The 13745-nt window shown below is 46.2% G+C and overlaps 2 protein-coding genes across 2 annotated transcripts in view; both read left to right on the top strand.

Annotated features, from left to right (window-relative positions):
* The window catches only part of Arpin (actin related protein 2/3 complex inhibitor), an 8976-nt gene extending 4159 nt beyond the window's left edge, over positions 1–4817 (top strand). Inside the window, exons 3-6 of the mRNA XM_021196725.2 lie at positions 991–1123; positions 2315–2521; positions 2898–3061; positions 3838–4817. Coding sequence (XP_021052384.1) covers positions 991–1123; positions 2315–2521; positions 2898–3061; positions 3838–3846 — 513 coding nt within the window. The 3' untranslated portion in view covers positions 3847–4817. The remainder of the gene's footprint in view (positions 1–990; positions 1124–2314; positions 2522–2897; positions 3062–3837) is intronic.
* A 4625-nt stretch (positions 4818–9442) lies between these two features.
* The window catches only part of LOC110320632 (AP-3 complex subunit sigma-2), a 42655-nt gene continuing 38352 nt past the window's right edge, over positions 9443–13745 (top strand). Inside the window, exon 1 of the mRNA XM_021196735.2 lies at positions 9443–9565. Within this exon, the coding sequence (XP_021052394.1) occupies positions 9497–9565 (69 nt within the window). The 5' untranslated portion in view covers positions 9443–9496. The remainder of the gene's footprint in view (positions 9566–13745) is intronic.

The following is a 13745-nucleotide window of genomic DNA, read 5'->3' as shown; positions in this document are numbered from 1 at the left end:
CATCCATCCATCCATCCATCCATCCATCTATCTATCTATCTATCTATCTATCTATCTATCTATCTATCTATCTATCTATCTGAGATAGGGGTTTCTCTATGTAGCCCTGGCTGTCCTGGAACACCATTTCTAGAGCAGGCTAGCCTTGACCTTACGAGCTCCTCCCCTCTCTGCTGGGATTAGAGGTGTGCTCCATCATGCTTCTGCATATTTGTGTTACACTCTATGAGAGCAGTCATGCTACTGGGCTGGTCGTTTTCATGCCCAGAGATCTTGCCACAACTCTCTGCTCTTTAGATTGCAAGTCAGCAGGGGGGGGGCACACCAATCTGGAGTCTCCACCCAGCCTGCTCAGGAGAGCTGTACCAAGCTGGCCTGCCTCAGTTGGCCCCGGCACAGGCAGGTGTTCACCCAGACCCTTTCCAAATGTGTCTCTTGTGCCCTTAATTCCCGATGATACATACAGCAGAAGCCATGTCCTCTCCCATTTTGTCACTGGTTCCTTGTAATGTCCCTGAAGAGATATGTCATGCTATTCCCAGAAAGGGGAAACTGAGGCATGCAGAGCTTGGAGTGGTTTGCCCCACTGCTGTGTCTGTGGGAGTAGCAAGGTGACTGCCCTCCTTGAGGTCATGGCCTTTCTGAGGCTTGCTGGCAACTTCGATCCTGCTTTGTGGCCTATAGGTACTTGGATTAAAGTTACAGGTCATTGGCTGTGTGGAAGCCTTGGAGTCGGGCCTTTTGTTGCCCTGCCACGGCTTTTGTAACACGCTGTGTGTGACAGGTACTCTATTAAGTATAAGAATGAACAACTATTTAAACGAGGCATCTGTCCAGCCTATGCAGCAGGGTAGCGCCGGGGATGGGGTTCTGGAGCCGAGGGTGAGGTGGGCAGAGGCTGCAGGGAGAGCCTGGGCTATGTGTTTTGGGTATGCTGGGATTTGGGTAGGGAGGGAAGCAGTCCCCTCACCCTTTCTTTGCCTCATCCAGGAGCGCTACTATGTGCTGTATATCCAGCCCAGTTGTATCCACAGGCGTAAGTTTGACTCCAAGGGAAATGAAATTGAGCCCAACTTCAGTGCCACTAGGAAGGTGAACACGGGCTTCCTCATGTCATCTTACAGTAGGTATCCTGGGCTTTTCCTCCCCAAGAGGCTGTTAGACTGACCTGTTTGTCCCCTGAGGTCCCTGACAGTGGCTTCTGAGCACAGCTGGCTTTGACGCTGTTTCTGGCTTGAGCATCCCTTGTTGGATTCCTTCTCCCCAGTCCCCCCAGAATTCCCGTGTCGCATCTTAGTCCTGGGAGCCAGGCTGGCATTCCTAATGGCTTCCATTTCCTGAAGTCTGGCAGAATCATCCCCAGGGTTGACTTTGGGCTCTGACTATCACTGTGTGGGGAGCAGGCCAGGTCCCAGCAGTCTCTCTCTGTTTTCCTACTGGATGTTTGCTTTTGGGCTCTCAGTCTATCCGTGCAGCATACTAGTTACTTTTCTTGTTGCTAAGACAAAATGCCTGACAAACCAACTTTAAAGAAGAAAGGGTTTATGTGACTTGCTCAGCAGGAAGTCAGACAAGCCCTGGGGACACTGTGCTGGGTGCAGTGGTATTCATGTAAGCTTTCTGCAACCTTACTGATGGCTCTTTCTTGGTCAGCCCCACCACCTGCAGGCTTACCACTTGGATTCCTCCCTGAGCTGCTGGGAGTTGCTAGGGCTAGCCTGGAGTAGGCCAGTAGAGGGTGACAACCACAGGCTGGCTGCTGGATCTAGAACAGAGTCTCAGTGGGAAGGCGGTGGGTATTTGAATACTGTCCCAGCTAAGTCTTGGTTTCTCTCACCCCTGAGATGGGAATAAGGAAAGCAGAGACCCCTGCTGAGAGTGGCTGGATGCCAGACACTGTGCTAAAGGCTCAGCTTCTCAGCTTGCTTTTCCTTTTCTCTTTTCTTTTCTTTTCTTTTCTTTTCTTTTCTTTTCTTTTCTTTTCTTTTCTTTTCTTTTCTTTTCTTTTCTTTCTTTCTTTCTTTCTTTCTTTCTTTCTTTCTTTCTTTCTCTTTCTTTCTTTCTTTTCATCTGCATTGCACGCCATTTTTATCCTCATTCTCCAAGGACAAAGAGAAAGATCACTTGTCCTAGATTGTGACAGAATCTAGATTTACTCTAGGTAGCCTGGCTCCAGAGCCCAGGCCATAACGCCTCTGCTGTGGGATTCTCTGATGAGCCCTAGCAGGACAGATGTCCTCCCCAGCTCCTGAAGATCCTCAGAGAACATTTCTTCTCCAGAAACACTAACACTCCTGCACCATGTGCTCTACAGAGGTGGAAGCCAAGGGCGACACAGACCGGCTCAACCTGGAGGCCCTGAAGGGCCTGGTAAACAAGCCCGAGCTGCTGGAGTTGACAGAGAGCTTCACCCCAGACCAGACGGTGGCCTTCTGGATGCCTGAGTCAGAGATGGAGGTCATGGAACTCGAGCTGGGGACTGGAGTGCGGTTAAAAACTCGGGGTGATGGCCCCTTCATAGGTGAGCAGTGTGACTCACTTTGCCTGTTCCAATGGCCTATGGGGTCCTGTTCAGAGGCTCCCCTTCTCTTTTGCTTAGAGCAATGGGAGAAAGCCAGGTCTGGTCTTCCACAGGACATGACCTGTGACTTTGAGATTTACTCCCAAATCTATGGCCAACTGCTCTGGGGCAATTAGACTAGATCCACTATATGCCAGGGCATCATCTAACCCCTTGCTTCCTGTGGCTGACCCTTACTCTCTAATGATGTGGGAGTCCCACCAAGAACCTTAGTGGTCACACCTAAGAACAACCCAGACTTAGAGGACTTAGAATGGAGGGCCTTACGCCGACTAAATCTACAAGGAGAAAGGCCATTGAACTTCTCTCCTTTCAGATTCCTTAGCCAAACTGGAGCTGGGGACAGTGACCAAGTGTAATTTTGCTGGTGATGGAAAGACAGGAGCTTCCTGGACAGACAATATCATGGCTCAGAAGTCTTCAGAGAGGAACAAAGCAGAGATCCGAGAGCAAGGAGACGGGGCGGAGGACGAGGAATGGGTAGGTGAAGGGGGCAGCTGTGGAACTGGACCGGCACTGTTGTGTCTCCTGGTGGGAGTTTTATACATACAGGATAGGATTGAGGGCAAAGGAATAGAAGGCAAGATAGATTCTGCGTGCTTCCCGAGAGGGTGTTAGCATCAGGGAATTAACAGAGGGTGACAACCTAAGGCTTTTCTTGCTGGAGGAGCTGACCTGCCCTATGGACTAACACAAAGTCCCCGAGATGTATAAAAGCAAGGGTGGGAAGAAAAGATTACAGAAGGAATCAGGGACTCTCATTTAGTTTGGAAATATTCCTCTTGAAGGGATCCATTCATCATGGGGTGGCCCTTGAGCAATTACATGGTTTTTTTCCTCCTTAGTCTAGACTGGGAAGCACTAATGTCTCCTGTGCGGAGGATTAGCATCCTACTTAGTTCAAGGCTTTTGTTTAGTTGTTCATCTGAAGTGTAGTCACCTAAAGATCTGATCTGATGCCTAAAGCCTCTAAATAAGAGTATGTAGAGCAAAGAAGCTGCAGAAAAATGGGGGATTCACCTCAGACATTGACAGAGATGAGAGGAGTGGGTGCAGTGGGTCTGGGCTCCCAGGTGACAAGTGGTGGGGTTGCTGGATGGGCTCTGGAGCCAGCTCTAAGGAGCTGAGGCCGAGGCAGTGGCTGAGGGTCCTCTGAATACCACAGGCCCAGACCCTCACCTGAAGATTACCAGAAGACTGTTATGAATTCAGCCTTACTCACAGCCCTTGACTGGGCCTCTTGGTCTTGTCTCTAGGATGACTGAGGTGCCTCCTCCCCTAGACCAGCCATCTGGGACGGTGTCGCTGAGAAGTGGCCACAGCACTTCTACCTTGGAGAGATCAGTCTGTCAAGCGGAATATCATTTGACACACCCTGATGAAATCAAACCCGAGACCTCAGTACTCACCAAGGGTCTCCGGGCGATGGCTTTTGTATGTCCGTGGCCCTCTCTGGATGCAAGGCTAGCTTTCCTAGATCTATCTCCAGTATTCCTTTCCCTAGGTAGCAGACATGGACTGGATGAGCCCTCTAAGGCACACAATTGACAAAGGCTCCTTGTCTGAGTCCAGAGGGGTTCCGGGGGTAAGAGGGCCGGCTTCTTCCATTTCTGCGGTTTTCTCCTTTCTTTGCTTTCTACCCTGTGCCAGCTTTTTCTTGTGTCTCTGTTCTCCTATTCCAGTCTTCCCCTATCTGTTCTTCCCTGCCCCATACCCAAGATACCACTTCTTTATTTCTATTCAGCTCTGTGCCTCCGTGGGGTTTCCTGCCTTAGACCTTTGTCCTAGGGTTCTTACTGCTGCGATGAAACCCCATGACCCAAAGCAACGTGGGGAGGAAAGGTTTGCTTCATTCACAGTTCCATATAACAGTTCATCATCAGTAGAGCAGTGAGGGCAGGAGCTCAAGCAGGGCAGGAACCTGGAGGCAGGAGCAGAGAACCGTGGTGTGCTGCAAACTAGCTTGCTCTGCCTGCTTTCTTCTAGAACCCAGGACCACCAGCCCAGTAATGGCATTACCTACATCGGGCTGGGCCGGGGTACTCTAGCTTCTGTCAACTTGATATAAAGCTGGTTATCACAGGCCTATCTGGCTGCTGTCCTAAAGATGCCATTCTTGGGAAGGTCTACGGCCTTCCCAGCTGTGTCTAGCTGGTCCACAGGTCTTGACTCATTCCACTGGCCAACTTCTTATATTTTTAAAATTTTTTTCTTTTTAATAAATAGTGCTGGTACTCAAACCTAGTGCGTCATGCTTGCTAGGTGAGTGATCTACCACCGTCTACACATCCAAGTCCCAGACCGTATTTTTTGGTGTGACTATTTTTGTTGTTTTGTACTTGGAGAACGTCTTAGGAGTGAGTATTCTTCAGGAAAGAATTCCTCCACACTACTGGGTTCTCGTCTTGTGTTTATGGTCTTCTAGCTGAGCCACAATCCTAGACGAGAACCCCAGTCTTTGGTCACAAATATTGCCTCATTGGGTAGTGTGCCCCTGTTCATCCCTGTGACAAGATCTGGACCGGAAGTCTACATGTCCTGAGTGTGATGCTACACAGCCATGGCAGGTTTATACATCCTGCTTGATCCTGGGAAGAAGGGTGAGGGGGACAGGGTTTACTGATTCGACTTCACGTTTCAAACTCAATGACATGCTTTCTGTGACCAGTACTGACAATACTGAGTTCTTCCTGATGCTAGTGCTTATGTTAAGTACTTGGAGTACCTCTGTCACAACCACCCTATGATGTACATAAGATTAATGTCCCCATTTTTGATACATAAGACTGAAGCTTTGAGGCTCTATGAATAGTATATATTGCCAGAAAAAGGAATTTACATTCAGGCAGTCAGTTTCAAAGGCTACATTCCCTTTTTCAGAGGGAGGAGCTCATACATTACAGGTTGACCTTGAACTTGCTATGTAGCTGAGGATGACCTTGACTTTCTGATCCTCCTGCCTTTACAAGCATGCATCCAAATGCCTGGTTCATGTGGTGCTGGGGCTCACACTGAAACTACATCCCCAGTCCTAAAGTCCACACCCCCCACTCCCACCCCGACTCCCTTTTGTTTTTTCTTTTTTTGAAGGAAGGTTACAGTATATATCCCTGGCTGGCCTTGAACTACAGAAATATGCCTACCTCTGCTTTCTGAATGCTGGGATCAAAGTCTACATTTTTGATCACCAGACTTCTGTTTCCACATGCAAACCACAGAGGAGGAAGAGAGGTTCAAGCAGGTCAGACAACGCTCTCAGTGCCTAAGGGGAGGATCCAGGATTCAAGTCCAGAGCTTAGTCTCTTCCATTGTCCCCTGCCACAAAAGGATTTTGGATATAGGAGCAAGAGGATATAGAATCACATCGTTGGTGTCCCGTATCTGGGGTGGCTTACAGACTAGTCACGATGGGGCCTTACCCTTAAAGGTGGTGGGGAATGTGGTTATCCATAAGGGTATCAGGTGAGAGGTCACCGTGGTTTGGTCTTCGTCAAAGACAGAGCCAGAGAGTGAGAAAAGGGCCCAGGCCCAGGGGTAGTTAGAGAACAGAGTTGAGTCTCAGGAAAGAGGAAGGAGTCAAGAAGGACTCATACTCTGGTGTGTGGAAGTGCTGGGCTGCAGAAGATGGTTTAGCAGGAGCCCAGCCTGAGGCGAGGCTGAGATCAGACTCCCGGGGAAGGGGAAACCACGTGTTCTGTAGAAAAGGACAGGATCTCAAAGACAGGCCAGAAGTTCATGCCTATAATTCCTGTGCTTGGAAGGCAAAGGTATAGATAGGGTTGCTATCAGTTTGAGGCTAGACTGGGCTACAGATTGAAACCTCTACCCCCCCCCCTTCACAAACCCAATACCAAAAACCATGCAAGCAAAAACAAAACAAAACAAAACAAAAAAAACATCAAACGTTGGTAGGATGGCTCCGTGAGTCAAGGTGCTTTGCCACCAAGCCTGAAGCTGAGCTCAGTCCTCAGAACTCACTTGGTGGGAGAGGGGACAACTCCATCAGCTGTTTGCTGACTGCAGGACTCATGCGCACAGTAGCGTCTAGGCACCCCAACATGCGCGCGCACGCACGCACGCACGCGCACACACACTAAAGAAAAAGTAAGGGGGCTGGTGAGATGGCTCAGTGGGGAAGAGCACCCAACTGCTCTTCCAAAGGTGCAGAGTTCAAATCCCAGCAACCACATGGTGGCTCACAACCATCCTTAACAAGATCTGACTCCCTCTTCTGAAGACACAAATAAATAAATAAATAAATCTTTAAAAAAAAAAAAAAAAGAAAAAGTAAAAGGTTTCAGGCTTAGCAGTTAGAAAAACCAAGACAAAACCCTCTTCCCAGGACAGAAAGATGGCTTGGCTCAAACCGTGTGGGGTCCCTAAAGAGCTGGGAAAGACCCATAATTTCATTCTGTCCTGTTAATAATTGTCATAATCTTGCACTTTAATATTGTCTACACGTAATGCTCGGATGTTACTTTTCCCATTATTGTTATGTCACCACTGTCAAAACACATAGTCATGTTTTTTTGGAGACTATTTAGACCAGGCTGATGGAGCTCTGCCCGCGCTGGCTTCCACAGTGCTGTAGTCAAAGGCCCTTCCACCCGCCGGCTCCTTCTGTATTTTTGATGGTTTAGAAATAAGATGCTAGAGCGAGATCACTGGGAATTGGCGCCTTTTGTAAAATCCTTGTGACATTACCACGTTGCTTCCAGAAAGGGTTGTTTCGGACTGCAGCCTCAGTGTCAGCAGAGGCGAGAAGCGTCGCCATGCTGCTGCCTCAGAAGTGGGGAAGAAGATTTTGAATAAATATTTGATAAAGTGAAAATTCTTAAATATACTTTTATTTGCCTTTTCTTCTATTTATTGTGAAATTAAATGTTTTTCATTTCCTGCCTCTACTTCTTAAAAAAAAAAAGGTTTGTGGTTTTTTTTTGTTTGTTTTTGTTTTTTCGAGACAGTTTTTTTCTCTGATCATGTGGGTTCTGGGAATCCAAATCAGGTCATCAGGATTGGCAGCAAGCATCTTTACCTGCTGAGACAGCTCACTGGCCCCTGCATCTATTTCTTTTGTTGCTCCCGTTGAAGGATGACTTCCAGCTTCGGCCTTTCTCCTGCCTCTGTCTCCCGAGTAGGACAGGCATGTGCTGTCATACCAGCTATAGTGCTGGAGAGAGAATCCAGGGTTTTGTGTAAGTGCTCTGCCGCCTGTGCTACATCCCGAGCTGTATCATTATCATACACGTTTATTGCTATGAATGTTGTGTGTGAACATGAGTGCACACGTGCCATAGCAGTGAGGGACAAATTTTGGAAGCCAGATCTCTCCTCTCTTGGGTTCTGGGCATTGAATTCAGTTTGTCAGGCTTAAAGGGCAAGTGAGTTTGCCTGTGGAGCCATCTCCCAGGTCCTTATTCTTTTTTTACTTACTTCTTTAATCCACTGTGGCCCTAACATATATGAAAGTATGAAAGAACTAAGCTGCTTTTTCTTCAAAGTGCTAATCAGTTATCTCAACAGCATTTGTGGAATTCCTTCCTACAGCCAAACTATGATACCCCCTACATCATATATTAAAATTATCTCATGCCAAGGGCTGGAAAAAGACGACTTCTCTTCCAAACGACTGGAGTTGTTCCCAGCATTCACTTCAGCTGCCTGTAAATTCCAGCTCTAAGACGGCCTCTTCTAGTCTCTGAGGGCACCTGAACCCCTATACTCATAGCAACACGCGGACACATACACATACACCTGAACCCCTATACTCATAGCAACATGCGGACACATACACATGCACCATAATTCCAATTAAATCTTTAAAATTGTTTCGCACAGATTATTATGTGATAGTTCAATAATAGGTCTCCCTTGAATTATGATTTGGGGTTTGTGAGGGAAAGGCACTGCCAAGTCTGATGGCTTACAGTAGATCTCTTACACAGCAGAGGAGAACTCACTCCCCAAACTGTCCTCTGATTTCCACATGTGCACCACTGTAGGTGTGGGGGTCCTCTCCAGAAAACATATAAATGTAACTTTAAAACATACTTCAAATTATTCTGCTTGGTTTGATTGGTGGGCAAAGCTGGTTCCTTCTTGCTACTCAGTTTTAGAATTGTCTTTGATATTTCTGTCCAACATTTGAATCATTTTGTCACACTTCAATGCAATAGTCATTTGAATTTTTATTTACTAAAATCCCAGGGATGTATGTGGTGGTGCAGGCTTTTAATCCCAGCACTTAGGAGCGCAGAGGCAGGCGAGTCTCTTGAGTTCAAAGCCAGCCAGGGTGACACAGTGAGACTCTGTCTCAAAGAAAGATAGCATATAAACAAACAAACGAATAAATAAATAAATGAGAAAAGGTGTTACCAGTTTGAGACCAACCTTTGCTTTTACATGAGATTGGATGAGAGATCCCGTGTGATGTCAACTTTCACCATCTAAAGGAGAGAATGACCATTTGCACTGGCAGATTTTTGCCTAATTCACTGCAACATAAAAGTCTAGCTTTTGCTAGTCCAAGGTTAGAAGAAACCACACAAGCACCCACTGATCCCTCAGACTGGCGAGGCTGGAATTGCCAGTCTCGATCCTTGCTGCCGACGCGGTTGGCTCCAGGATGGAACCAGAATGAGGGGCTCAGTCCCAGCCAGGCTTGGATTCGTTCCCAGGCTGGCCAAGGCGGTCGACCGTGCTCCTGGGCTTCTACAGCCGTGGTCCCCAGGCGAGCGCGCCGACCTCTCCAGGGTGCCAGAGCGGCCGGACCCTTCGGTGCTCGGACCCAGGGGCACCGAGACTAAGTTTCTGGGAGCAGCTATCAGCAGGACACCAACCGGAAGTATTCGTGTTGTGCCGGAAGAAAGTGCGTTCTTGGAGCAGCTGGTGCCGAGGGAAGCGGGACCGGCAAAGATGATCCAGGCGATTCTGGTTTTCAACAACCATGGGAAACCGCGGCTGGTCCGCTTCTACCAGCGTTTTGTGAGTGCGGCCCGACCAGCCATGCCCCTGCGGAGCACCCGAGCCATCCCTTCCCCACGGCCCGCAGGCGCGCTCAGCAGCATCTCGGGCTCTGGCACCGTGCATGACCCACCCCCTGCTCCTCCCTCATCCTTTCTGGATCCCGGCTTTTCTGTGCTTTGTGACACTTTCCCTTGGGTCTTAGGGACAGACGCAGTACACAGTGTACTTCATTGATACCTTGGGTGACAGGAGCCTCTGTCTTTAAGTTTTTTGTTTCTGTTTCTGTTTTGGTTTTTTTTTTTTTTTTTTTTAATTGATGAGCGTAGTTTTGTGATAAATTGGTCGTTGGGTTCTTTTAAGCTTATATTTTCTCAAGGGCATGGAGAGAAGTTCTTTCCTGGAATCACTTGCTTCAGCATTGGCTGGGACTTATTGGGGTTGGGCTACTGTAAGGTTGCAGAAAGTCTCTTTTTAAAATTGGGGGGAAATGAGATATTATTACAAGAAGCCAGTTGTAGTGGTGCACGCCTCAAAGCTCAGAACTCGGGAGATGGAGGCGAGAGGATCAGGACTTCAAAGTTATCCTCAGATACACAGCTAGTTCTAAGCCTGCTTGAGCTACACCAGACCGGATCTCAAGAAATCAAATAATTAAATAAGCAAATAAACAAAGCCATCATGGAATGCCTCGGCAACGTTCATGCAGATTTCTAGAATTTTCTAGAATCATTTCCTTTGGGGAAACGCAAATGCCGTTGTTTTCAGTACTCCAATATTTTATTCGTGGTTAGGTTTCAGAACACCCCCCTGAGAGACTGGTTCAGTCTGAGAGGGAATAAAATCAGAAGATTTCAAGCTTCAGCCCCACCTTTTGTACAGATTAAGAAATGTCTCTGGGCCTTTTATTCCTTTTTTCATCGTACATGAAAAAATATTTGCTTTATCATATGGGATTTTCCAACTATGTTTTTAAATAGAGCACTTAGTACAACTTCAATTTGCGCGTGCATTTGTTTCTCCTACTTTCTAAGTTTCATTGAGCTAAAAAAAAAATCACTATACAGCTACTAATGTATGCAGTTTAGTGGCATCTGTCACAATTTGAGAACATTTTTATCTCTACTAAAGAAACTTACTGTTAATAATCAACTACCCTGTTAGCAATCAACTGCCCTGTCCCTAAGCAAGCAAAAGCAAAACCCAACCAACCACCAAAAGAGACCCTACCACAGCCTTCCACATCCTGGAGTTACAGGCATGCACCACTGTGCTCTGCTGGTCATCTGTATTTCCCAGTAATTGCTCTGAACATTCATGTGTTGAGTTTTAGTGTGGACATTTCTTTTTATTTCTCCTGACTTTATATGTCGTAAAATCATTAGGCCACATAATAACTAAGTGGGAAACTGGGAAAGCGTTTTCCTCGTTGTATGTTGCTATCAACACTGTATCAGTATTCCAGTTTCTTCATGTCTCCTTCTGAACTAGGAAGGGAATTCAGAACATCCCTCATTCTAGGCAGTCCTCCACCACTGAGCTGGATGATCCTAGCCATGCTGTCTTTATTGAATGCGTTTTAGTGGATGAAAATGGATCTCCTTTGGAAATGGTTTTGATGTCTGGTTTCCATAGTGACTAAGGATGCTGAACCTGTCTTGTGCTGATTGGTCGTTTGTGTATCTCTCAAGATCATAGAATTGTTTACGAACTGCTGGAGTGAGACTGCCTTGAAAATTGCGGTGTAGTAAAAAGACAGGACGGGTTGTTAAAGTAACTGGAGCATGCAAGCCATCTGCAGTTTGCCTTTTTGTTGAGCCAGTAGTAAGTTGGCCTCCTTGTTTGATACCACCACCCCATCCCCATTTTTTGCCAGGTCCATCTGTAGGTAGATAAAGGGCTTTAGCTGGAAAGATGTTTTGTCAGTTTAAGTGCTGATGCTTAGCGTGCTTTGTATTTCTGAGCACACAGAGCTAATCTTTGACAACATCCTAGCAAACGTGAGCTCGGTGTGCTGTCCACATGGAAACCAGGAAGATAGTGATTGATTTGTTCCAATTTGTGGGGCAGTGATTAGCAAGTTTGCGTTCATTCATTCAGTAGATACTGAGAGGTTTTCAGAACCCACACTGGGCCAACCATTTCCTTTCAGAGGTTATTTCCCTGGTGTTTTTGTGCCCCCACCCCACCCCTCTTAATAGCTTTTAAAGAACTGGCCATTTCAAAGTTAAGTTCAGTGGTATAGTACAAAAGGGATTAAATGTTTTTTAATGTATTTTTCTGGTTTAAGGAAGATTGAAGGTGAACATTTTTCTTTGTTATGCAGTCCAGAGTGTAGTCCCTAGACCTGAAGCACTGCTGTTTGTGGAAGCTTGATAGAGCAAGAGAGTCTTGGCCCCCCGCCCAGGCAGATTAAAGCGAAGTGCATTTAAGTGTCATCCCCAGCCGACTCATCCACGAACCATGTGAGAAGACTGACCAGAGGGTTTACATTACTCAGATTTATTTAAGTGTTTGAATATTTTGCCTGCATGTACGTGTGTACCACATGTGTGCCTGGTGCCCTTGGAGGTTAGAAGATGGCATTAGATTCCTTGTAGCTGTATTATTGATGGTTACCAGCCGTCACCTGGCTACTGGGAATTGAACCCTGGTCCTCTGTAGGAGCAACAAATCCTCTTCATGACTGAATCAATTCTCCAGTTCCTGATCTAGAGAGTTTTGTTGTTGTTTGTTTGTTTGTTTGTTTTCCAAGACAGGGTTTCTCTTTGTGGCCCTGGCTGTTTTGGAACTCACTGTAGACCAGGCTGGCCTAGAAATATCAGAAATCCACCTGCCTCTGTCTCCCAAGTACTGGGATTAAAGGCGTGAATCATTACCAGGTTCTGATCTACAGTGTTTAACTACTTCGTTTCTGCCTGGTTTCTTTTTTATCCTGTCTCTCTGTCTGTCTGTTTTGAGACAGGTTCTTACTCTATATCCCTGGCTGAACTGGAACTTACTGTGTAGACCAGGCTGGCATTGAACTCACAGAGATCCATCCCCCTGCCTCTTCAAGTGCTATTATTAAAGCACTACCATTCCTGACTTCCCCCCCTTATACAGGGTCTCACCTTCTTCCTGCTAAGTGCAAGGATTACACACGTGGTCTACTGCAGTGGATTCCCTTTCTCCTCTCCTCTCCACCCCACTTCCTTCTGTTTTGTTTTGTTGAGATGGGAACTGACCCTGTGGTTCAGGCTGGCCTGCAATTTACCATATAAACCAGACTGTCCTCCTACTTAGTGACTGTCCTGTCTTAGGTAACCTTGCAGGAGTGGGCCACCATACATGGCTTTAAAAAAAAAAAGTGTGCCATACCTAGTATTAAACTCTTACATACAAATGGAAATCAAATGTGATTTATCATGTGTTTCATTCACCATTGAGGTTTCTCAAGATTCAAGATTACAAGTGACTATTAAATGAACAGTGGGTTTTTTTTTTTTTTTTGTAGTTTTGTTCAGATGTCCCAAATTCAGATCTGTAAATATATTTTCTCTTTTCCCAGTAACCCTTTGTATGTGAGTAAAACAGCATCTTATATGTAGTACTGGTATAAAGTAAAAATGACAAAGTTATCTTTGAGACTGTACGTGATTACATCTTGACCTTCATACAGTTCTGGAACTTTGAGTTGTTAAATACCCAGTATTGATGTCAGAGGATTGGGGTCAGATTAAAAACAAAGATGGAGGATTTTTGTGAGATTATGGATTCTGATTCCTCGTTTGATTCTGAGCTTGCCTATAAGATAGAAATAAAGGCTTGTGACTGAAATACCCAGGTAAATAAGGCCACATCAATCACTATAGGCTTGAAAACAAGGCTTCCCATAGTCACCCTCTGCCTTCTGAGTGCTTATGCACAAGCTTTCCAGTTGTGCCCCATGTGGAACCCTTTCCTTCCTTTATTGATTGATTGTGCATTGGTGTGAGAGTATCAGATCCCCTGGAACTGGGGCTATCGGCAGTTGTGAGCCTACATGTGGGTGCTTGGGATTGAACCTGGGTCCTCTGGAAGAGCAGCCAGTGCTATTCATTGCTGATCTCTCTAGTCCAGAATTCATTCTTTCTTTCTTTCTTTCTTTCTTTCTTTCTTTCTTTCTTTCTTTCTTTCTTTCTTTCTTTCTTTCTTTCTTTCTTTCTTTCTCTCTCTCTCT

The sequence above is a fragment of the Mus pahari genome, chromosome 1 (assembly GCF_900095145.1).
Source record: "Mus pahari chromosome 1, PAHARI_EIJ_v1.1, whole genome shotgun sequence".
NCBI lineage: Eukaryota > Metazoa > Chordata > Mammalia > Rodentia > Muridae > Mus > Mus pahari.
This window is presented reverse-complemented; position numbering and strand designations above follow the sequence as displayed.